A 22909-nucleotide genomic window follows, 5' to 3' on the forward strand; every position below is an offset into this window, starting at 1 on the left:
GGCAGGTTGCTCAGTCCATTTAAAACTGGGGACCAAGGGGCACCTTGGTTAAGCATCCGACTCTTGACTTCGGCTCAGGTCATGACCTCATGGTTTGTGGTTTCAAGCCCCACATCAGGCTCTTGTGCTGACAGCACAGACTCTCTCTCCCTCCCTCAAAATACATAAAAATAAAATGTTAAAAAAAAAAAAAAAACAACCTGGGGATCAAATAATGGAAAAAGAATAAAATCCACAGCTGCTAGGGGGTGTGTGTGTGTGTAGATTTTAGAGATGCCCACAGAAAAATACCAATTTTTTTGTTAAAGAAATTATAATTGTGGGGCGCCTGGGTGGCGCAGTCGGTTAAGCGTCTGACTTCAGCCAGGTCACGATCTCGCGGTCCGTGAGTTCGAGCCCCGCGTCGGGCTCTGGGCTGATGGCTCAGAGCCTGGAGCCTGTTTCCGATTCTGTGTCTCCCTCTCTCTCTGCCCCTCCCCCGTTCATGCTCTGTCTCTCTCTGTCCCAAAAATAAATAAACGTTGAAAAAAAAAATTAAAAAAAAAAAAAGAAATTATAATTGTGGGGTGCTTGGGTGGCTCAGTCGGTTGGACGTGCAACTTCGGCTCAGGTCATGATCTCTCAGTCATGAGTTCAAGCCCCACATCAGGCTCTGTGCTGACAGCTTAGCCTGGAGCCTGCTTCGGATTCTGTGTCTCCCTCTCTCTCTACCCCTCCCCACTCACACTCTATCTCTCTCAAAAATAAATAAACATTAAAAAATTTAAAATAAAAGAGAAATGATTTATAATTGAAATGTGATCTACAGTCTGTCAAAAGAGATGACAGGACACACAGTCCAATAATTAATGGCACTATTTCTAATTTTACTCAAGTGTTTTATATGGCCAGAGGAGTACACACATATACATGAAAATGCCATTGACTTTTAACCAATCACAGTGTAAAATAAGCCACACTTCCTCCTTTTACAATTAATGTGATATTTGAGTCTCATGTGACCATGAGCTAATATTTATTTTTCTCGGCTTTTGAATGGGTCTCCAAAGTCTCTAAAAGTTTATTTGGCAGTTGGTCGGCCCCCACAGAGTGTAGAAGGAAGACGAGACATACTGTTTGGAACAGATAGGTATAATTTAAATAAACACCTGAAACACAGCCATAAGATGGGTTTTCATAGCGGCAGAATGCTGACCAACAACTACCACTTCAAAGATTTTATTTTTCTTAATTTAAAAAGCAAACAAACAAAACCTCAACATTCACTAGAACATATTTGGATAAATGGGTTCATGTAACTTGGGCAAAGGGGGTGGCACATAAAAACTACTTTATATTTCTACTAGATTGATTCTTTAGTTCCTGACACATACAAAACAGCCATGTATATTCCAGTTAAGTGCGAGGCCAGTCCTTAAGAGCTTTTCATTATATTCACTTATACACTGAAAATAAACATATGCTGGGGCGCCTGGGTGGCTCAGTCGGCTCGGCATCCAACTTCAGCTCAGGTCATGATCTCACAGTTCCTGAGTTCGAGCGTCGCATTGGGCTCTGTGCTGACAGCTCCGAGCCTGGAGCCTGCTTCACAGATTCTGTGTCTCCCTCTCTCTCTGTTCCTCCCTCGCTTGCGCTCTGTCTCTCTCTCAAAAATAACATTTAAATAAATAAATAAATAAATAAATAAATAAATAAATGCTGTTTTGATCTAGAAATTTAAGAGTAAGTCTTTATATATATAAATAACTCCTCTACAACTCAACAAGATTACCCAATAAAAAGTGGGCAAAAGATTTGAACAGATACTTCCAAAAAAGATACTGGAATGGCAAACAAGCACACAAAAAGATACTTAGTATCAATATTAGTCATTAGGGAAGTGCAAATTAAAATCTTAAAATCAAAATGATGGATTACTACACACCTGTTAGGATGTCTAAAATCAAAAAACTGGTAATACCAATTGGTGAGGATGTGGAGCAGCTGGAATCCTTACATGCTGCTGGTTGGGAGTGCAAAATGTAGAGCCACTTAGGAAAACAGTTTGCTGGTTTTGGGGGTTTATTATTAAAGTTAAACATACACTTACCACACAACCTAGCATACAGTTTTTATCATTTATCCAAGAGAAATGGAAACATATGTCTGCACAAAGACCTCTACACAAATGTTCACAGCACCTTTATTCATAATAGCCAATAGGTAGAAACAACACAAATATCTATGGAGTGCCAAATGGACACAAATGACAGTTTGTCCATAGGATGGAATACTACTCAGCAATAAAAGAGGAGGAGTTCCTCATTCCTACGTGCACAATATATCTCAAAAGCATTACGCTTAGTGAAAGAAACCAGGCACAAAAACCCATGTACTATATGAATCGTTCTACTAGAATGATTCTACGAATGGCAAATCTACAGTGACAGAAAGCAGATCAGCGGTTGCCAGGTGCTGAGGTTGGAGAAAGGGATTAAATGGAAAAAGCATGGGGCCCGTGGCTGGCTCAATTGGTAGAGCACGTGCCCCTGGATCTCAGGGGTTGTAATCTCAAGACCTACACTGGGTGTACAGATCACTTAAAAATAAACCATCTTTAAAAAATAAAAATAAAATAAATGGAAAGAAGCATAAAAGAACTTTTTTGGGATGATGAAAATATTTCATACCATGGCTGTGGTGTTGGTTATATGACAATGCACTTTTATGAAAACTCCCTGAACTGTATACATAAATGTGAATTTACCATATGTAAATTTCTACCTCAGTAAAGCTGATTAAAGAAAAAAACTAAGTCTTGATGATATATCAATCCAGTAATTTTCTAGACTTCTATTAAAAATCAGCAGGCAATCCTACCTTTTAAAAAAACTTTGAGTGACTTCTCAATGAATAACTACGGTGGGATGATCAATGCTGATTCATTAACTGTAAAAAAAATGTTACACATATGCTAATATGATGTTAATAAGGGAAACTGGATATGGAATTGATGGAAACTCCTTGTACTGTATATATTTTTTCTGTAAATTTAAAACTGTCCTAAAAATTAAGTTTATTTTTTTAAAAGATTGATAATTGGAAATAAAAACTACCTTATTTACATATCAAATCTCCACAAAAAAGAAAACTATAAAAACTTGGAAATCTTTCCCCATAAAATTGGATCTCAATTTCCTTCAAAGGCTAAAACTAGAATGCAGTCTGTCACTAGCTGGAAATGGGAAAACTTCATTGAAATGTTCTTAAATTTAGAGAGATTGAGATCAGAACATAAAAGTTCCAAACTATGAAGTTCTTTCATCCACATAAAGGGTCTCTTTGCAGAAACAGCTTCTCCTTGGAGCAAGTTCAATGTCTTTACTACTTTCTTTTACGACAAACAATTTTATTAAACGGCAGGCTAAGTAAGGCTTCAGAGGCAGGTGGCACTATAGATTTTTTTAATTTTCCATCTCATTCTTTCCTTTTTAGTTCAGGGTGGAATTGAAGCACAAACAATAGGGGTGAACCCACCTCCGAGAAGAGCTCTAAATACACACAACTGAATCATCCCGTGATCACCAATTTCATCAACACTCCATTAAAATCAACTCTGTGATTAAGTACACAACCTGATAGATCCTTCAATTAGGATTTTAAAGTCCATCTTTAGGGGCGCCTGGGTGGCTCAGTCGGTTAAGCGGCCGACGGCTGACTTCGGCTCAGGTCACGATCTCACACTCCGTGAGTTCGAGCCCAGCGTCGAGCTCTGTGCTGACCGCTCAGAGCCTGGAGCCTGTTTCAGATTGTGTCTCCCTCTCTCTCTGACCCTCCCCCATTCATGCTCTGTCTCTCTCTGTCTCAAAAATAAATAAACGTTAAAAAAAATAAATTAAAAAAAAAATAAAGGCCATCTTTAATTTATACCCTCCCACTTGTCCAAGGTATTTACATTTGTTATCAGTTTGAGCTTCTGGGCACTATATAGGTAGAAAGAACCTTACTTAAAACAGGAAGCGGTGACCCTGAATTCTTATTTAAAATAAAATTATAGAATTAATATTTTCTAGCACTGCTTGATTAAGAGAATCAAGTTGTTTACACTAGAAACAATGGGGATACAAATCAAAGCAGGATTCGTTTTTACAAGACCCATAGGAAAATGCTGGCTCCTAGAATATATAATGCTGACTTAGAAGGGTTAAAGCAATTTCCTAACAGGCTAGAGCCTACCTTGGCTGATTCTGTACTATGCTAGCACAAAGCCTAATCTTTAGTGATTACCACTATCATTCAATCAAAAGACTTGTCAGTTACTCCATTTCTAATCAAAGTATTAGGGCAAATGTGCCAGAGGACATAACATACCAGAGGCACTAAACCCCAACTACCCATGCAGTAGCTCCTGACTTTAAGGTTTGGACCACTGAGGTCCCAACTGACAGGCTGATGGAGTAAAGAGGTAGGAAGGAGCCCGATACTCAGTTTGGACAAATTTAAAAAATTAATTTTTTTAAAAAAAGAAAAGAAAGCTAGGGACTTTCTGGAATGGAGGTATTCCCTGAGAGCAGTTTTTCCTTTTTAAACCTTCCCCTTCAATCCTAATCCTTCTCTTCACCTTTCTCCACATGTTTTTCCTTCTTTTCTCTTTAGTTTACCCTATATAGAAAATGTAATGTGTTTTTAGTGTTGCTGCTTCACACATTTTTTGGAAAGTTGCTAGTCAATAAGTAGAAACTTAAGATATACTTAATGAAGTGAAATGAATTGTTCCATGTCTCATACAAGGCACAAAGCAAGGGCCGGAACTATTACGCACAGGACAAAGGACACTAAATTTCTGATCTCAAGAATTAAATAGACAAAATGGATTATTTTAAATCATTTTTAAAAGGCATGCTAATTCAAAGGCAAGTTAAGCAGAAGAGAAACAAGTCCGGCTACATCTTCTCACTTTTTCCTTTCTCACCAAAGTCTTCTTGGGAGTAAAATTTCATTTTTTTAAATCCTCCTTATTCTATTGCTGTTTCAAAGAGAATTAAAATAACACCATAGAAGAGGTCATTTCCACCTCAGGGAATTTTTTTTTTTAATTTTTTTTTTCAACGTTTATTTATTTTTGGGACAGAGAGAGACAGAGCATGAACGGGGGAGGGGCAGAGAGAGAGGGAGACACAGAATCGGAAACAGGCTCCAGGCTCTGAGCCATCAGCCCAGAGCCCGACGCGGGGCTCGAACTCCCGGACCGCGAGATCGTGACCTGGCTGAAGTCGGACGCTTAGCCGACTGCGCCACCCAGGCGCCCCACCACCTCAGGGAATTTTAAAGCTATGCCTTAGCCTCAAGCCCCCTGACTGGCTTACAAGTACTCTGCCAGTTAGTAGCAGAAGAAGGATCCAAACTACTGGATTCCAGGTTCCAGAGATCTACCCACAAATTTATTTACTTATTTAATTATTAATTTAATTATTTATTCCACAAAATATGTACTGAGCACCTACAGTGTGCCTGCACGGTTTTAGGTGCTTAGGGTACATCAGTGAATAAAACAAACATCCTTGCCTGGGATGCTCCCACACTAGCTGTGCCCACACACTTGTGCCCCACACTAGCTGTGAGACACACACTCATCATAATAGTATTATTACATTTTTACAGGGGTGCCTGGGTGGCTCAGTCGGTTAAGCTCTGACTTCAGCTCAGGTCATGATCTCGTGGTTCGTGGGTTTGAGCCTCACGATGGGCTCGGTGCTCACAGTTCAGAGCCTGGAGCCTGCTTCAGATTCTGTGTGTGTGTGTGTGTGTGTGTGTGTGTGTGTGTGTGTGTGTGTCTCCCTCTCTCAAAAATAAATGAACGTTAAAAAAAATTTTAAAAATTACATTTTTTACAGAGGGTCCTTTTCTCAATTATAAGTGTGCTAAAGAGGGGGGAAAAAGTACTTATCTTCTGACATTCACCTTCTGCTATGTAAGAAAGTAATCTCTTTTATCCCTGCCACACCATCCCAGCCCTAGGGATTCCAAGGTTTAAAATAGACAAGCTCTTACAGAAACCTCTGATAGAGTTAGCACCTTCTCAGGCTGGAAACTTCCTTCAGTGCCGGTTTCCTAAACTTAAAAGCACCAGTGGGGGTGGGAGTTCTCTTCAAAGACCTCACTGCAGTAACCGTGGAGGAAGAGACCACACTTTCGCCGACGTCCTCACACACACCCAGTTGCTCGTCTACCTCGGCTCTTTCCCCTCATCCGCACCCCCCTCTATCGTTAGGCTCACCACCCAGCTACCGCATTTACAATCCTACATGTCACATGTCACCCATCAAAGCCCACTCTCCGTGTTCCGCCGGGGGCACTAACCTCCTTTCACAGCCCTTCCTCTCCCCGCCCCCGGAACAATTTCTCAGCAGTCACTTTTTACCGAAATAAGTTTGTCCTGCATTTCCTAACAGCCTTGCCCCAAATACAACACCTTGACTTTGCTTCGAAGCGCTTCCCATTCTGTCCTCCGAGCCTCAGGAGAGTTCTGGGGTGGGCAGGAGACCAAATTTGGCGCGAGACCAAATTTAGAGACAAGCAGCCTCCAGCTCGGGCCCGGGAGCGGGGCGAAGCGTGCGAGGCGCCCAGCGCGCAAAAACGTAAGGAGGCACTCTGCACCCGTTGGACCCCGAAAGTGAGAGCCCCTTTCATTTTGCGCCTAAGAGCCTCATTCGCTTCACCCCGGTCCCAGCCCTGTTTTTACTGCCACCCTTTCCTCAACATCCCCCAAAGTCATCACAAGCTGAGCCCCCCCGCGTGTCTAGCCCTCCCCGTGCACAGCCCCAAGTCCTGGGGAGTCCACCTCGCTAAGGGCCCCCGCAGGTGCCACCGCCCACCCGCGCGTCCTCCCGGCTCTGGGGCTCCCGCCCACCCGGCCCACCCCGCCCTCCAACGGGAGTCCCCAACCCCGGGCCCGCCCCCGCCGCTCCTCCTCCCGGACACACCGCCCTCCCCGCCGCAGACGCGGTCCTAGCCGGGGGCTCGCTCGTCCCATCGCCCCCTTTCGTCCAGCCTTCGGACGGGAAGGGGGCGCCCCGCTACCCCCGGCCAGGCAGGTAGTTGCCCCTCCGCTTCCACCCAATTCTCTGATCCCTTCGCCTCTCCTTCCCTTAGGCCCCGCGTGGCGAGGTGCAGAGGCCGGGCCCCACCGCCCGGCCCGGGCTTGTTTACTCACTCACCCTCCATCCCGAGCCGCAGGGACCCGCCGCTAGGACGCCTGCGCGCCGCGGCCCCGCCCCCGCGCTGCGGCCCCGCCCCGCGCTCCCTTTCGGCGCCTGCGTACTGCGCCGCCAGCGCCCCGCCGGTGGGGCTACCTGGGCTTCCTTCTTCGCACGTCTGTCGTTTGGCGCCAATACCCCGACCTCAGGAGTTCGAAGTGATGCCGCCAGAGCACGACGTTTTCCAAGACGGTGCTGTCAGGGGACGGGGGGGTTCCCGGGGAGCCTCCCAGAGCCACTAATATCTTGTTGGAAACCTTATCCAGCTGTTGTACCATCCTCACACGCTGGCGACGAACCACATTTCGCTTCAGCATTTGCAACCAACCCCGAACCCCTTCATACTGATCCCTCACACCTACCAATACCTCCCGACACCCGTCTATGAGCTCTAAATTATCCTTCTTGCTTTATTTCCATGAAAAGTTTTCCCCGTCACTTAGATTCAAATGAATAGCCTTGTATCAAAGTATCTTCTGCAATTGCAAGATACCTGTTAGTTACAAAGGAAAAGAATATAGTAACTTTATAGGACAGAAAGCTGGCAGATATCACGTTAAGCCAGTGATCAAAGTTCGCATCACTAGTGATGAGGTACCCCTTAGGTACCCCTCAATATGAGGCAATGAGAAAGGCACAAAATCCCTTCTGTAGTATTCTTGAAGAAACGCATAAGCTGAATTTAATCACGAGGAAGCATCAGACAAATCCAAGATAAGGGGCAGTCTACAAGATAACTGGTCAGTATCTTTTTATGTATATATATAAGCACATTTCTGTCTTTAACTTTTTTTTTTTAATTTTTTTTTTCAACGTTTATTTATTTTTGGGACAGAGAGAGACAGAGCATGAACGGGCGAGGGGCAGAGAGAGAGGGAGACACAGAATCGGAAACAGGCTCCAGGCTCTGAGCCATCAGCCCAGAGTCTGACGCGGGGCTCGAACTCACGGACCGCGAGATCGTGACCTGGCTGAAGTCGGACGCTTAACCGACTGCGCCACCCAGGCGCCCCTCTTTAACTTTGTTTTTAATGTTTATTTATTTTTGAGAAAGAGCGAATGGGGGAAGGGCAGAGAAAGGGAGGGAGACAGGATCCAAAGTGGCTCAGTGCTGACAACAGAAAGCCCTATGCAGGGCTGGAACTCAGGAAAGGTGAGATTATGACCTGAGCTGAAGTTGAAGGCTTAGCCGACTGAGCCACCCAGGTGCCCCAACTGGGCGGTATCTTTTAAAAATGGGATGGTCGTGAAAGACAAAGAGTGAGGAACTGTCCCATATTGTATCGGAGGAGATTGAGGAGACAGGACAATTAAATGTAATGTGTGATCCTGGATTGAATCCTGGTGGGGAAGAGGGACACTGGTGGGATAATTGATGAAGTTAGAATAAGGTCTGTAGACTAGTTAAAATTATTTTATCATCTCAGTTCCTGGTTTTGGCAATTGTACTTCCTCAACATTTGAGGAAGTTGGCTGATGGGCATATGGGAGCTGTCTACCATTTGCAACTCTTTTGTAAATCTGAGGTTGTTTCAAAATATAAAGTTAAAAAATGAAACCTTAAAATACAGAATAACATTACCTTGAAATTTTCTCAAAGTGCATAATTACAAAAGCCTATAATGTGCATTTTTTTTCCAGAAAATCTTCATAACTCTGTGAAATAGGGAGGAGTTCAGTTTTACACATGAGACTGTCCTGGCATAAAGAACTTAAAAGACTTGCCTTACACAGATGAAAAATATCTCTGTCAGGTCTTACACTTATGTCTCTGAATTCCAGATTTTGTGTTCTTTTCCTTATATCAGAAACTTTGGCTTTGCCATTTTTTCTCTTGCCTCTATCTGATTAACTACCAAATCAAAGCAACTATTCCTTCATAAATAGCAATTTGCAATAATATCCCTTTCCATTCCCCCTGCCTTCTACTTCAGTGGTTTTCAAGCTTGGATCACATTTACATTACCTGGGGAGCTTTAATAAGTACTGATGCCTGCCTCCCACCTCCAGAGAGTCTGATTAATTGGTCTGGGGTATGGCCTGGGCTTCAAGAGTTGTAAGAGAATCCCAAATGATCCCATTGTGTAACCAAGTTTCAGAACCATTATGCTACATAAATAATTGTTGAAATAAGGAAGGTAGTTAAAAGAGGGAGAGGAAGGCAGCAGGTGAAAGAAAAGAAAAGAGAAAGAAAGAAAGAAAGAGAAAGAAAGAAAGAAAGAAAGAAAGAAAGAAAGAAAGAAAGAAAGAAAGAAAGAAAAGAAAGAAAGAAAATTCTAATTATCTAAGGAGAGATGTTCAGATGATTGTCAGGACTGAGACTGGGGAGATTTGGGAACCATCAGCTCACTGCTGGTAACCAATACCATGGGAGTGGACAGCGTTGCTCTAGGAGAGTAAGCCAAGTGACAAGAGGAGAGACATAAGAAATTTTGTGATTACAAAGAAAATATGGTTACAGAAAGACTTTGGAGCAGGATGGTGAGGAGGTTTGCGTCAAAGTTGTAGATCAGAGTCATGCAACCCAGTTCAAGCTCCACCTCCTACCTAAGCTTCCCAACCCTCCTGGATCTCCCCCTGCTGCGTTCCCAGCATCACTTCATGCTGTTACCATTATGCTACATGATACTTGACACAGGACTTTCATATCCACCATGATACTTGACACAGGACTAAATCAGGCTTTAGTAAGTGATTAGTGCAGGATTTCGAAAGCAACTTCCCACATCACCACTAAGCATGGGGTTCTTGGGAGAAATTTGTTAATTGGTTCCTCCTCATTGTGACTGGAGAGGGTTTTTTTCCTGAGACCAGGGTCTTCCTTAGCTGACCATGGTCCATGACACACTATCGGCCAATGCTTGTTTGGCCAACTCTTCCAACCCTTCAGGTCTTTGTCCTATAAATTCATAGAAAAACTGTTGGCAAGTTGTTGGCAACTGGACCTTTGAAAAACAGTACCATCACCTCTGCCCCACTCCTCCCAGCCCCACCCCCAGGCAGTTAATAGGAGAAAGGAATAACTATGTCACTCCTGGCTTCCAGTTGCTCATCTTGCTCTTAAATCCAAGGCCTCTGGGGCCGAACGGAACTGGACAAAGTGTGCTGAGTAGTCTAATAGGGCTGATTCTTTTTCTGAAAGTTTCTTATTGTGGAAAAATAAAATTATGTGTTTAATTTCTGAAACCTGATGCCTGATTTGCCTTGGCAGCCATTCTCCCAGGCTTGGCCAAGAGTCCAGCAATACTAGTATACTGATTAATACCAGCTCAGCTTGCTCCCTGGAGAAGAAGAGCATTATTTACTTGACCATTTTCTTAAATCCTTTTTAATTTGCGTGTATTTTGACATGATCTTATTGGCTTTAACATGCTGTATCTGACCATGAGCCCCAGTGAAGCCCTGGGGAAGATTGTTCTGCTTTGTGCGCTCATGTCCCCATCACAAAGCAAGATTTTGTTCTATCCAGTGATTAGAAATGACATGTCACGTGTTCTGTTCCTTTTGGGGCTGTCACGTTCTAAGTGTACTTTTGTCCCCTGCTGGTCTTCAGGCCACTGGTAGAAAGGGAAGAAGATGATGCTTCCCAGAATTCAAACAGAGCTTTCTGCACTATTCTCTCCTCCTTTCCAACCTCTCTCCCTTCCTCCTTCCAGCCCCCTTTGGATGGTGACCCCTGGGCTCATAATGCCCCTCCCTCGTGAAGCCCACAGGGAGATCAAATAGCATTTCTCTAAGGGGACACAGGGGACCGAGGAAAGGTTGGGCCCCAGACAGTCCCTGACAGGGAAGCATAAACACAGCTGTGGAGATGGGAGCAGGGAGCAAACTATCCTCCCTTCCCCCTCCCCAGTTCCCACCCAGAAGCAGGGGAAGGCCACCCTGCTGTGGAGAAACAAACAACAAAACAAAGCAAAGCACAACCTAAAAGCCTGCATGAAGGTCACCAGAAACTGGGGCTGCTGCCCAGGCGTTGGTGGGGCCAGCTGAAGTGCCAGACCCCTCCCTGAACACTTACAGGCAAAGGCAGCTCTAAAGCAAGTTGAGGTCTGGACGTTACTGAGCCTGAAAACATGGCTCAATTTTTGAAGCCTCTCCACTCCTGGACATTTTATTTTGTCCTCTGATCTCAAAAAACCCAGCTATCCGCCCCAGGTACTTAGCTCCTGACCCCTAGTTGCATAGGGATCATAATAATGCATTCAATTCAGCAAGTAAGAACAGGCCCACAATAAACCCTTGTTCGTGGCTGTTTGTTATAAGTTTAAACTCTGAACCTCCAAGCCAAAATTCAGAAAGGGCCTCCTTAGCCTTTGTTAATTACAAAATAAATAATTCCAGCAGGAAGGGACTTTCTCTTTTGGGGTTTACTTGGGTGGGATTCATGCCTCACTTTGCACATACTCTGAAGGCTCCAACCCCACAGCTAGGGTGGTGCTGCCCGTTCTTGCTCCCTTGGCACAGTTAGTGCAGGCACAGTTAGTGTCTCACGGGACACGCCTTTGGCACAGCCTTGCCTGGGAAGTAGCCCTGATCGGGTGGACAGCTAATGAGCTATGCTTCCTTTCTGGCCATCAGGGTCCTCAACTGTAAAACTGCAGAACTAGAGAAAACATGACAGTCTTCAAATACTGTCCATTCAGTCTGTACCTGGCATTGTGCTGAGTGCTTTACAATTGGTCATCTCATTTCATATGAAGCCAGTAATATTCTTATCCTCATTTTATAGCTGAGAAAACTAAGGCTTAAAGAGATTCTGGAACTTGCCCCCAAGGTTACCCAGCTGGTGTGGCCAGGATTTGGGTCCAGTCATTCTGACCCCCAAACCCATGCTCTGAACCCCGGCCACTCTACTTCCTCCTTTCTCTGAGATCTTCTAGCTCTGACATCATGATTCTGGATTCGCTCCATGACTTTCTGTTCTCACCAGTGGTGCCAGAAAGAGAAATGTGTTTGGGACTCTGCAAGTTCAGAGGAAAACAGTTCCTGAAAGGCAAGGGGCTCCTTACTCCCTCTGTACTGGAGATACCAATCAAAGCTGGACACTCGACAGACCCCCATATCAGTAGGGAACAGCCTATGTGGAAGACAAAAAAAAAAAAAAAAAAAAAAAATCCTAGCCAGACAGGAAAGGGGAGTTCCTCTTGTTTCTGTAACTTCCCCTTCTCTCTTCCCTGGCTTATCAGCAGGGTCTCACACTGCTGATACTGTGGCCCTTTGAATCCTAGTCTAGCTAGGATGGAACACCAGGTCACAGAGACACTTTTGGAGCAAGAAAAGTACATTACATACATCTACAGATTACATCCACGACACTGTACATAAAGGAACATAGATTATATTTATTTACGTGTTTAACAAATCACCTTTAACATTCATGTAATCATTAGATATTGGACTGGGTGTGAACCTACGTTATTTTGTGTAATCCTTGCAAGATGCCTGAGAGGTGGGTATTGTTGTCCCCATTTTACAGAGAAGGGCATTGAGAGGGAGATTGAAAACATTGGACATGGCCACATGGCTGGTAAGTAGGAGAGCTGGAATTCTATCTGGCTTTGAAGTCTCTATTCTTTTAAATAAAGAGTACTGTGTAATGAGGGGTGCCTGGGTGGCTCAGTCAGTTAAGCATCCAACTTTGGCTCAGGTCATGATCTCACAGTTTGTAAGTTTGAGCCCTGCATTAGGCTCAGTGCTGGCAGTTCAGAGCCTGGACATTGCTTTGGATTCTGTGTTTCCCTCTCTCTCTCTGCCCCTCCCCCCAACCTCTCTCTCTTTCCCTCTCTCTCTCTCTCAAAAACAAATAAAATATGGGGCGCCTGGGTGGCTCAGTCGGTTAAACGTCTGACTTTGGCTCAGGTCATGATCTCTCGGTTTGTGGGTTTGAGCCCCCCCATTGGGCTGTGTGCTGACAGCTCAGAGCCTGGAGCCTGCTTCAGATTCTGTGTCTCCCTCTCTCTCTGTTCCTCCCCTGCTGGCGCTGTCTCTCTCTCTCTCTCTCTCTCAAAAATAAATATTTTTAAAAAATTTTTAAATAAATATATAAAATATTTAATAAAATAAAATAAGCAATAAATAAATAAATAAATAAATAAATAAATAAATAAATAAATAAAATTGTGTATTGAAAAGAACAGAATTATAGAACTGGAAGGATCCCAGAGTATCTTGGAAATACAATTGTCATAACCATATATGTTACACCTTATGATAGTGACTACCATTTATCAAATGCTTACTAGCACCGGGCATTGGGTCAAATGCTTGACCTGCATTATCTTTACTGCTAGGTGAGATACACAATGGTAACCCTATTTTGCAGATAAGAAAACACGCCCAGAGGAGTTAAGTAATTGCAGAGGGTCACATACAGCTACATAAGTGATGGAGATGGCTCCAAACTCAAGTCTACTTGACTCCAAAATGTGTTCTCTTAACCACTAAGGTAATAGAAATAATAATAATAATAATAATAATAATAATAATAATATATAATATGTAATTAAATATCATTATAATTATATAATAATTGCATTATATAATTATATATTATAATTCTTTATAATTATATATTGTAATTGATTATAATTATATGATAATAATAATATATACTGCTCTAAGTGCTTTAAATCTTACAACTTATAGGTATTATTACTATTCCCATTTTACAGGTGAAGAAAATCTTGCCTTTTGTAGTATTAAGCTCACATCACAGATACCACAAGTGTTCAACACAACATATGTGGATGTTAAGATCTAGAAAATGTTTTTTGTGTGTGTGTTTGTTTTTTTAAAATGTTTATTTATTTTTGAGAGAGAGAGAGAATGTGAGAAGGGGAAGGCAGTGAGAGCAGCTGTCAGCACAGAGCCTGATGTGGGGCTCAAACTCATGAACCACGAGATCGTGACCTGGGCCAATAGCAAGAGCCAGTTGCTCAACCAACTGAGCCACCCAGGTGCCCCAAAAATGTTTTATTTCATAATATCATGAGTTTTTTTCATTGTCCATCTAATGCATTAAGGTGTTGGGGGAAAGGATGTGAAAAGATGCTGTCTGTAAGTGAAACAAGCATAGTCAGGAGAGGGATCATACAGAGGGAGGAAAGTCCTCTGGCATGAGGAATCCTGTCTGGTTACCCTTCCGACCTGTCTTTTGCATCCCTTTCTATTTGGTTCTTTCTAGCAGTCTGGCTAACGGGTTCTATCAGGTATTGTGGAGCAGAGGTTAAGTACTCTGGCTTCAGCATTAAGAAGACCTGGATATCTGCCAATATTCGTTGCATGAACTTGGATAAATTACTTAACTTTTCAGTTTCCTCATCTGGAAAGTGGATTGCTATGGTACCTGATTTAATAGAGTTGTGAGTTTTACTCTATCTATCTATCTATCTATCTATCTATCTATCTATCTATCTATACTTAGGTTCACACCCAGCATGGAGCCCAACTTGAGGCTTGAACTCATAACCCTGAGATCAAGACCTGAGCTGAGATAGAATCGAACACTTAACCAACTGAGCCACCCCGGTGCCCTAAGTCATGAGTTTTAAATGAAACAATCTGTATGAGGTACCAAGGATACTGGTGGGCATCATCAGGGCATCTTCATGTTACTTAACATCTAAACTCGTGGGGTGCTGGGAGCAGGTAGAAGCGTTCCTGCGGATGGTTTCATAGGACAGTCCTGAGGAACGGAGGAAGAGTGAAAGCAACCCTGGCGTCTGGCAGTGGGTCCTGAGAGCAACCATGAGTCAGCTCCAGGTGCCGAGGGACCAGCAGTGTTCTCAGCACTGCTGGGCGTGGGCTATGGTCACTTGGCCATGGTCCTCTTCAGTCATGCTGTCTGAATGTCCTTCTTATAAATCTGGTCTGGTGGTTTTTTTTTTCCCTTTCAGAAAAACAGCCTCCACCATATGATGTCATGGTCCAGCCTGGATCTGGGAAGGAAGGGAGGAGGAGGTTGTATGTATGTAGTTGGGTAAAGCAGCATCTTCTTATTTCTGGAGGGGTCTATCTGGCCCTGGAAGAAACTCTCTATCCTTTTCTCCTCTTTTCAAACTCATTTTCAAGACCCAGTAAGAAATCAATATTCAGATGTAGATTGAGAGGGAGGCGATACATCACAATGGTTAAGACATGAAGCTTAGCATCAAGCAGTCCCAGGTTTAAATCCTGACTGTCAGTTGCTACCTTTGAGGCCTTGGGCACATCATTCCTGTTTCCCCATTTTACCCACAAACAACATAATTCTAATGTTATCGTGGTAAGGTTTTAAGACATATTTGCAAAGCTCAGCACATGTGTCAGAGAACACACTATGCATCACATAGTAATTGTTCAATAAATGGTAGCTACATTAAGAACCAGCATTTGATGAGGAATATGGCCTAATCATTTTCTCTGCTTCTTCTAACTTGAGAGCCAAAGTTTTCTCCAATAACCATTCTTCCCTCTGTGGGATGGCCATACTCACACTGAGTGTTCCATCATTCTGGAGATGAGGAGATGGGGAGAGATGGAGCTGTGTCCCTACATCTTTGTCTTCCCTCCCTTAGCTAGCTGGCTCCCCAGCTGCAGCTCTTCTGGTTCTCTCTGCTACCTCCCTGCCCTCTAAAGAAATCTGTTTCCTCTCTCCAGCTTGGAAGGATCAGCCCCTCCCAGCCAGGACTTCTGGCTCCCCTGACCCTGACTCTCCCCCACATCCTCTCCTGAGCTCTGGTCTTTATTTTGCAGACAGCTGGAGAAGAGGCCAGCATATGTGAATGTCTCTACATGGTAGAGATGCTGATTCCAGGATGCTCTGCATGCAATTTCATTGTGTAGGAGGCCCCCAGTGCTTTTTACTCCACACTATGTTGTTCTGGATTTGGGTGTAGGGGGAAGGGTGAAGATTAAAAATGGCACTTTTAAGGATCAACTCACCTCTTTTCTTGTTTCAGGCAGGATGTCCCTTCCCCTGTAACAAGAAGGGGAATTTACCTGGCAGTAGGATCCCTATCAAGGAAAAGTCAGTCTAGGTTGGGGCCATAAATCTCAGGTTAATGTCCAGCTGGACCAGAACTAGATCCCTCTCTTCCTAAGCAGTAGGAGTGGGTGTGGAATATGGACAGAGGACTAAGGAAGTGTGTAGGAAACAAAGACCAGACTCCACTGGATATGAGACAAAAAGACTACAGATAATATTATACTACAGTTAAATTTTTTTTTTCAATGTTTATTTATTTTTGGGACAGAGAGAGACAGAGCATGAACGGGCGAGGGGCAGAGAGAGAGGGAGACACAGAATCGGAAACAGGCTCCAGGCTCTGAGCCATCAGCCCAGAGCCTGACGCGGGGCTCGAACTCCCGGACCGCGAGATCGTGACCTGGCTGAAGTCGGACGCTTAACCGACTGCGCCACCCAGGCGCCCCAATATTATACTACAGTTAAAAGAGGCACATCTGTATGTGCTATTGTGAAAAGAAGCCCAAAACATGTTATTAAAGTAAAAAAAAAAGTCATCAAACAACAGAGATATTATATCCCATTTATGTTTTTTTTTTTAAGTCCAAAATATATAGGGAAGTGAGAAAGGAATAAAGGTATAAAGTTTTCTGTGTTTAAATATTTTGCAATGAGTATATACTTGTGTATTACCTGCAATTAGAAAGTATATTTTTGGGGTGCCAGGGTGGCTTAGTGAAGTGTAAGATTTTGGCTCAGGTACTAACAGCTCAGAGCCTGGAGCCTGCTTCAGATTCTGTGTCTTCCTTTCTGTCTACCCCTTCCCTGCTCACACTCTGTCTCTCTCTCTGTCTCTCTCAAAACAAATAAACATTAAAAAAAATTAAGTATATTTTTATAGCAGAAAGTATGTTTTTAAGGCAGCAGTAGGGTTTAAAAGGGAAGGGAAGAGGGCGTCCATGGGTGGAATACAGGATTTGCATAAAAGAACTAGCTTCTGTCCTTAATGAAGCCCTTCTCTGTCCCCTCCTTGCAGAACATGGGACTGTCTTCTATGGCAAAGCGAAGTCTCTGGTCCTCTTTCAGCCCCATAGTACCCCAATACCAGACCCCCAGTTACCAGGATGCCCTCAGGAGTCAATGAAACAGCCAAATGTCCAACTGGTAAGGAAAAGTAGGAAGAGGAAAATCAGGAGGAGGGAAAATTCCCAGATTCTCCAATGGGAAGGTTAGACTCCCAAATTCAGGAATGACTACATCAAACTTCCCTTTGGAGGTCTCCATGTCATGCTCCAGGCTAAAGATAACATTTTCTACTGAGTCACCTATATTTTCCCTTTTGATTCTAAGGTCATTTTATATATGAGAATGTTGACCTCCAGAGATATGAAATGACCTGCCCAAGATTACACAGCAACACAGAAGCAGAACTTGCCTTTAGAATCCCAACCAATGCTCATTTGTGTGTTTGTTTGTTTGTTTGTTTGTTTGTTTGTTTGTTTTTATCAAACGATACTATACTGCCCTATTTAAAACCCAGAATTTATTTTTGTCAACTTTAATCTTGATCCCCAACCCCATTCCTAATTCACGGTGGGCTCAGGTGTTTCTGGCCCCAGCCCAGTGGAAATGGTTTGTTTTGTTTTCTGTCCCTCCATGCTTTCCCTTCCCATCTTATCACCCAGAAATCTCCCTCTTGGCCATGTTTCCTTCTTGAAAAGGGCAGTCATGGGTGGGAGGAAACGAATGGATTCGGTCCCTGGCCTGATGTGGCTCTGAGGCTGTCTGGCTCTTTCCTGCACATTGCAGAAGATGACAATCACCAGGAGGGCTTTGGGGTTCCTGCCAACTGGGCCACCTCCTTTCTTCTTTGGGATGCCTTATCAAGGCAACCTCTTGACCCTAGTGATGGAGGAGGACAACAGGCTTTTAGTGGCCATAATTCAAGAGCCTAAGACCCTGAGATGAAGATTTGAAGAGAGATCACGAAAGATAATTTATGGTGGGCAGAAATCAGTAAACTGGGACAAGAGCAGCAGCTGAATCCAGGGGTCAGTGTCTGGGAGTAATTTAGGAAAGTTCAGTGCTGACAGCTGTGTCTGGAGTTGAACGCCAGGGCCAAACCAGCTCCTGGGCTGCTAGGCTGCTTCAGGCTAATGACGCTCTGGCTCAGGACACAGAGACAGCTGTGGTATGGCAGAAGTCAGGGCCCCTGGGGCCCCAGGCCCAGCCTGGCTGCTTCGTAGCAGTGTAACCTTAGGCAAGTCCTTAGGAAAGAAGGAAAGGAAACGTCCACTGAGTGAGTCCAATGCCCTTTCACATACATTGTCCTCAGTACAGTTTATCCAGGAAGATGATGTATGTCCTTATCTTACAGGAGAGTAAGCGGAGATCATCAAGGTAACCGAGTTCATTCTGGGCTATCTGGCTAGGGAGTGGGAAGACAGAAATACCAGTCAGAGCTTCTGAACTCAAGTTCTGGGCTCTTTTCCCTGAGCTTTCACTTTTTTCCCTGTAAAACAGGGACAATAATGTACCCACCTTGTGAATGAAGTCACCCATAGTTGGTTTTAAATAAACCCTTCCCTTTTCACAACCTTGGTCTTGAAGAGTAGTGGCCACTTTCTTCCTAGGAATGGAGTAATCTTTTACTTTTGCCCCTCCCCCCCCATCCGGTTTATGGCACCTTTTTCCTAGGAATGAAATAATCTTACTTTTGCCCTTCCCCCCAATCAGATGTGTGGATCGAGGCCCCAGGACGTGCCTCCGAAGGGAGGGTATTTGGATTTTGGTTTCCCCTCTGCCCGGATCCCCAGGCCTTCTCCTGACTCTGGAGGGCTGGCTCCCTCATCTCCTCCTCCCCAGTTTTGGCGGGTGAGTTGACATCAGTGGGTGTTCCCGGGGAAGGGGAACTCTGAGCCCAGCTCCAGGAGCCCCTTCCCCCACGGCCCAAGACAGCCCCAACCTCCTTCCTTAGATACTGCGGCGTGGAGAGGCCCTCTGAACTCCCAGCCCCTTTCTTCTGCAGGTCCGCGATAGCAACACGCTAACCCCCTTCCTCAGCCCCCGCATCGAAAGAGAAGGGGACGACTAGGGTCCCGGGAGCGGATGCTCAGAGACCCGGGAGAGTCCTTGGGCGCCACGCGGCTCAGCCCAGGAAATGCGTCCCGGTTCTGGGGTTACGAGGGGAGCTGTCCAGCCCCGCAGGGTGAACTAGAAGAAAGAGTGGGCCAACGCCGACCCGCCGGAGGGAGCGGCGGGCGCCGGGGCGGGGTGGGGCATCGACTCCCCCTCCGGCCCGCGGGCCCCGGGCGTCGCCCCCGCCCCCCACGTGGCCGCAGCCGTCCCAGCCCCTGCGAGGAAGCGGCGCGGCTTCCTGGGGCTTGGGCCGGGGATATAGGCGCCCCCGCCCGGGCCCGGCTCAGCGCCACCGCCCCTCCTCGCCTGCTAGCCGCGCGATGGCCTCGCTCCGGGCAGAGCGCGCCGCCGGCGGCCCGCGGTTCTCTACGACCCTCGCGGGGCGACCGGCAGCGCTCCGCCTCCTCCTCCTGCTGGGCGGTGAGCGCTGCGCCCCGGGGCTCGGGCGGGAGGCGCGGGAGGCCCGGAGGGGAGGGGGGGCTGGACCGCCGAGGCCGAAACGGGCCCCGGGGTGAGGGCGGAACAGCGCTGTCCTCCGACAGTCCCCGGCTCCACCTCGGTGAAGGCGCAGCGCGAACTGCTTCCCACTTGGAGGAACGTGGGGTGCCGGGGGCCCGGCGGAGAGGTCTTGGGAGGTCTGGGGCTGGCCTGGAGGAAGAGGGTTTGGGGTCTGGATGTGAGTGGGAGGGAGCTGGTATCAGCCCTCTCTTCCAGTCACTGAAGCACCCCTTGGGAGCCTGGATTATTCTTCTTTCTCTTCTGCGAGTAGCTCTGACTTCCAAGGGTCTCAGACCCCTCCTCCAGGCTCCACCGCCTAGAGCCCCGCCATCCTCCTTCCCTCCCCCATTTCTGCTCACAGCTGTCCTGAAGCCCCAGGAGTCCCTGGCTCAGCTTCTTCCCACTGAAGGCAGCTTGAAGTCAGAAGGTGTGTACCGCGCGACTCTGGGAAGGTGGCCGAGGGCAACGAGGAGAGCTAGGTCAGTGGGGAGGGTCCCTTTCCCACAAGGCAGGCCCCAACCCCAAATGAAATCGCACTAAACTCCCTTCCGTTCTCTCCTGGGGTTCCTTGTGGTCTTTCTCCCTCTCAGCCCACAACCCACCCTCCCCGCCCCCCCCCCCCAGCTCTGAGCTGGCTCACCTCAGGTGGGTTAGAAGACCCCAGAAAAAAACGTATATGGATGTTCCCGTCAGGCTGGGAAGTGCTGAGCACATGGAAGGCATTAACATTTTTCTGAGCTGAGACTCTCTCCTTGGGAAACTTTCTGAGGCTGTTCCTGGTGGCTGCCATGTCTGAAGGCAGGAACAGTGGAAGTACCTGGACCTGAGGGCTTGGAGGGAGGGCCAGGGGTGTGGTCAGTGTGCAGCATCTGTGCCCACAGAGAACAAGATGGAGGACTATAAGGCGAATGCCCGGTTTTGCTGGCAATCTTATAAGGAGCAGATGGACTCTATCCCCAAGGACTGGTGCGACTGGACCATGATTAGCAGGTAGGGGCAGTGCTAGGGCAGCTTGGACCAGGGGTGGGGCCTGCTCCTTGTGTGTGGGCCTTGAGTGTGGGGTATTCCTCTCTCTGGGCCCAACCCCATATTCACTCTAGTCTTCCCTTGCTTCCAGGCCCTATAGCGACCTGCAATATTGCTTGGAGCATTTTGCAGAAGCATTTGGCCTGGGTTTCCCCAATCCCTTGGCAGAAGAGATCATCTTTGAGACTCACCAGATCCACTTTGCCAACTGCTCCTTGATGCAGCCCACCTTATCAGACCCTCCAGAGGATGTGCTTCTGGCCATGATCATAGCCCCCATCTGCCTCATCCCCTTCCTTGTCACCCTTGTGGTGTGGAGAAGTAAAGACAGCGAGGCCCAGGCCTAGGGTGGTGGTATGAGCTATTAGCAGTCATCTTACTCCTTTCCCCTGCCACCACCAGGTCTCTCTCTTCCCCTCCCTGCCTCCTTCTCTCACTTTCACCCCCCACCACAGACACTTGAATTGCTGGAAATGGAAGCCCAGTGGTGGCACAAGTTTTGTAATCTTCAAAATAAAACTTTTTTTTTTTTTTTTTTTTTTTGGTACTATCCCCTCCCCATCCCAGAGTCTCTACCATTTCCCACAGCTCTGGGCAGCAGAGCTGGAAAATCTGGATACCAGCACTGTTTTGTTCACTTGCCTGCTCCTCACTATTCCTCTCCCCCCACTTGAAAGCCACCCCCTACACTGCTTCCTCCCAGGGCTGGGCCTTTCCTGTCCTTATCCAAAACCAACACCAGGAAACCTGCAGGAAGAGACTCCCTTCCGGCTTGGATGGCAGCTGGGGAGGTGTGGGGGAAGGGGCAAGGGTGGAATCTCTGCTGTGACTCCTGTGAGAAGGAAGGGGGACTGCCTAGGGGCTCTGAATTTTCCTCTTTTTCATGCCTCAGTTTACTCCCAGGGCCTAGGAATAGAAACCTTGATATGACCAAAAAGAGTTCATTCCTAAAGAGCTCAGGATTGAAGGGAAAGGCAGTGGGACTTATTCTACTAACTCCACCACAGAACTCCCTGTCCAGGTCCCTGGCCCTCATCCTACATTGTCCTGGACCCTGGGGGTGTGGCCTACAGCCTGTTAGCACACTGCCCCCTGGTGTCCACTGGAGCTAATAGCCAGAAGATGGATATGACCTGGAAGAAGCTCAAAGCTGAGGAGACTGGACCCTGGAATCAAACATCTGTCATCCTCATAGCAACCATTAGTTCTTAGCAAACCCTTCTATCAGCTTCCTAAGCCATACTGATACTCCTCTAAGACACCTTCCCACTTTCTAGGGACATACCTAGCCTCTGAACTCACCATTTCTGTATATGAATACTCTTACATGTTCCCTGGACAGTGAGGCCCAGTTTTCCCCAGAGGACCTTCATCTTCAGTTCTTCCAGATCATCAAAAATACTAGAGAACAAGGACAGCTGGATGGCTCAGTCAATTAAGTGTCTGACTTTGGCTCAGGTCATGATGTCATGGTTTGTGGGCTCGAGCCCCACATCAGGCTGTGTGCTGACAGCTCAGACAGAGCCTGGAGCCTGCTTTGGAGTGTGTGTCCTCTCTCTGCCCCTGCCCTGCTTGTGCTCTGTTTGTCTCTCTCTCCCCAAAACAAATAAACATTAAAAAAATACTAGAGAACAACTTTGTTCTCCATAAAGACACCTGTTTATTTTCTGTGGCACGTGGAGCCTTGTCAGGGACTTTCCTTCCCTCCTTGCTGAAATATTTGCCTCCCTGAGTACATGCATATCCATTTCCTTGGGACATGCCTGTCTATTCCACAGATAGATATCTGTATGCTTCCTAGAATGCATCTACTCATCCTCTGAGATAGACTTCTCTCAGGGCATATCTGTCTTTCTAGGGGCATACCTGTTCCCTAGGACATTTTGGGTTTTCACCTGAGATAAGTCTCTGCTCTGTTCCCATGAATGCATTGGTCTTCCCCAGGGATATATCTATCCTCCTTTTGGCCCATATTTGCCTTCATGTGTTTTACTAATGTACATCAAGGGCATACTGGTATAAAATACTGTGTATGGTATATTGTGTTGGAAAGATAAGTTAGGACTTG

At 46.0% G+C, this 22909-nt stretch overlaps 2 protein-coding genes across 3 annotated transcripts in view; one reads left to right on the forward strand and one right to left on the reverse strand.

Annotated features, from left to right (window-relative positions):
* EZH1 (enhancer of zeste 1 polycomb repressive complex 2 subunit) overlaps positions 1-7220 on the reverse strand; it is a 30658-nt gene extending 23438 nt beyond the window's left edge. Inside the window, exon 1 of the mRNA XM_047093260.1 lies at positions 7197-7220. The gene's annotated coding sequence lies outside the window, so the exon portion shown is untranslated. The remainder of the gene's footprint in view (positions 1-7196) is intronic.
* A 12300-nt stretch (positions 7221-19520) lies between these two features.
* RAMP2 (receptor activity modifying protein 2) lies at positions 19521-22326 on the forward strand. 2 transcript variants are annotated; one of them, XM_047093421.1, is made up of 4 exons: positions 19521-19737; positions 20087-20242; positions 20697-20805; positions 20933-22326. In XM_047093421.1, the coding sequence occupies exons 1-4, from the start codon at positions 19638-19640 to the stop codon at positions 21186-21188; spliced, it is 621 nt and encodes a 206-aa protein (XP_046949377.1). In that variant the 5' UTR covers positions 19521-19637; the 3' UTR covers positions 21189-22326. The 2 variants fall into 2 exon arrangements, with proteins under 2 accessions (XP_046949377.1, XP_046949378.1); XM_047093422.1 differs by having other exon boundaries at positions 20177-20242.
* Positions 22327-22909: the final 583 nt, after the last annotated feature.

This window comes from Lynx rufus, unplaced genomic scaffold, assembly GCF_022079265.1.
Source record: "Lynx rufus isolate CCGP_SWC_20201006 ecotype Redwood Valley unplaced genomic scaffold, mLynRuf1.p SCAF_34, whole genome shotgun sequence".
NCBI lineage: Eukaryota > Metazoa > Chordata > Mammalia > Carnivora > Felidae > Lynx > Lynx rufus.